Source organism: Corvus kubaryi, unplaced genomic scaffold (assembly GCF_017639235.1).
Source record: "Corvus kubaryi isolate FWS band 111438036 unplaced genomic scaffold, C.kubaryi_AGA036_p1.0 37193, whole genome shotgun sequence".
Taxonomy (NCBI): Eukaryota; Metazoa; Chordata; class Aves; order Passeriformes; family Corvidae; genus Corvus; species Corvus kubaryi.
The window spans coordinates 1083113-1085402 of NW_024581055.1; the positions used below are offsets into that span (position 1 = coordinate 1083113).

The 2290-nt window shown below is 52.5% G+C and overlaps 1 protein-coding gene across 1 annotated transcript in view; it reads right to left on the bottom strand.

Annotated features, from left to right (window-relative positions):
- The window catches only part of MYL3 (myosin light chain 3), a 14722-nt gene extending 14327 nt beyond the window's left edge, over nucleotides 1–395 (bottom strand). The window contains exon 1 of the mRNA XM_042022314.1: nucleotides 200–395. Coding sequence (XP_041878248.1) covers nucleotides 200–322 — 123 coding nt within the window. The 5' untranslated portion in view covers nucleotides 323–395. The remainder of the gene's footprint in view (nucleotides 1–199) is intronic.
- Nucleotides 396–2290: the final 1895 nt, after the last annotated feature.

A 2290-nucleotide genomic window follows, 5' to 3' on the forward strand; every position in this document is an offset into this window, starting at 1 on the left:
CCCAGAGGACAATTCCCAAAGGACAATGCCCCTTTCCTAGAGGACAATTCCCAAAGGACAACTCCTTGCAGTGTTCATCCCTCATGGCACGTTCACTTTTCCGCACAAACCCAACTCCCAGCTAATTTTTGAGGATATCAATTCCCAGTTCCCAGCTCCTCCCGCAGCTCCAAGCCCGCCGCAGGATCCATCCACCTACTTTGACCGAAGCCGGGTTAAACTCCACTTCTTTCTTGGGCTCCGGTTCCGCCGGTTTAGGCGCCGGTTTGGGTTCTTCCTTCTTAGGCTCGGCCTTCTTAGGCTCGGGCTTCTTGGGAGCCATGGCTGATTTAGGAAGGAGAGAAGGAGAGGGACGGAAAGGCAGGGAAGGGGAGCTGCTGCCGGAACAATCCCGGCTCCGTGGGTTTTATCGCCTCTGGAAGTGCCCCCTGTCCCTCCCAGCCCTGTCACGTGCCGCGCTCACAATGGGGCACAGCTAAAAAAGGACAAGACTGGCCCCGGCTATTTTGGATCCCGCTTGGATCCTGCCCTTGGATCCGGCATTGTTCCCAATTAACGCTTCCATGGAAAGAGGTTTTGGGGGGTTTAGGCTGAGCCTGGCGCCGGCTCAAACATTTTTGCTGTGCGGGGACAAGGAGGGAGTTGGGTACGATCCAGGTGCTCCGATGGGTTTGATCCTCGCCAGGGCCATCCTGAGTGACATTCCCAGCTCCGGAGTGACATTCCCAGCTCTTTCCCAGGCTGGGTGGCCTCCCTGGCCTTTGTCATGCAGAGATAAGCCCAGGTTTATATTTAGAGCTGAGGACGGGGCTTTACGGGAGCTTGAGCATCCACACGTCAGCTGGCACAGGGAGAATTCCTGTCTCGGATCACACGCTGCCCTTCTCCTGGGAAGGGGCCCAGGAACCGGGATTGCTTTGAGGAAAAGGCATCCAGGAGCAGGGAAAACGCAGCCACGCAGGGAAGGGGCGGCGCTGGAAGTGCATCCTCAGGGCTGATATTTTCCAGGCCTTTTTAGGGACTCGAGTGCCAAATTCCTGTGGGAAGGACTGAGATAAGAGCGTCCATTTGAGGCTTCCCTAATCCCAGACTTACTTGGATTGGATCACACCTCCCCCAAGTAAAATGCAGGGAATAATTCCTGGATTTATGTCGTTTTCCCAGGATATTTTCCATTTCCAGGTCATTTTTCTATGCCAGGAGGACCTTTTGTCACAGGGGCACTGGAACATTCCTTGGATCACTTTTATTATCCCAAAAACCACCATTCCCTGGAAAAAAGCAACCTGCCGCCAAATCACAGTGTGGCTGGGGGGGGATCCAGGCTGGAATTCCAATAAATATCACTTGGATCATAAATCTCTTGGGGTTCCTTTTGACGTCATCCTGGATATTCACAATCCAAATCCCTTTAATCCGCTTTTCCTGGCTCTGCTCCCGGCTGGATCCCCCCTCTTCCCGGGTTTCCTTCCGATGGCAAAGCCCCGCAGGAAAGGTTTTCCTGCAGGTTTCTGTTTCCTGTTTTCCCATTTTCTGTCCCAATGGGAATTCAGACAGGAAAGCTCCTGGTGATTCTGCTGATCAGAGGGATCCCTGAAAGCTGGAGATTTTCCTGGGAAGAAACAGAACCACGGGATCACTGAATCCACGGAATGGTTTGGCTTGGAAGGGACCTGGAGGATCATCTTATCCCATGCCAATGGACACCTCCCATGAGACCAGGGAATTCCAGCCTGGCCTGGAAAACACCCAGAGATTGGGGAAAATATCAGAAATAACAGAAAAATTCCTTGTTTTCATGTCCTGGGAAAGTTTTCCCTCATTAATTCCTGCATTGAAATGAGTCGTGCCTGGAGAACTGGGGGAGCTTTTACAGATCCCAAGAAACCCCAGGGATTTGTGTCACCACGTTCACCTGAAACTCCTCAATCCACCCCTCTGGAATCGGCACAAATGCAGGAAATTCGGGATTCTGCTCATTTAGAGCAGCAAAATTCCAGTGAAAATTAATTTGGGATCTGGGATCAGCTGCAGCCACAGGGACAGAGCTGGAGCAGGCCCCAGCCCGAGTGGTTTTCCACATTTAAAAAGCCACCAGGTCGCATTCCCGAATGGAAAACAGCCCTGGAAAATACCAGGCCATTAAGGTGCCGGCAGGATCTCAGCAGCAGCTTGGGATCGTCACCTGCACCTCTGCCAGATAAGAAGAGCCCAGAAAAACCGGGAGAGACGGAGCCCCTTCTCTCCCGAATCCCATAAATCAGATCCCCTTCACTCCCGAATCCCATAA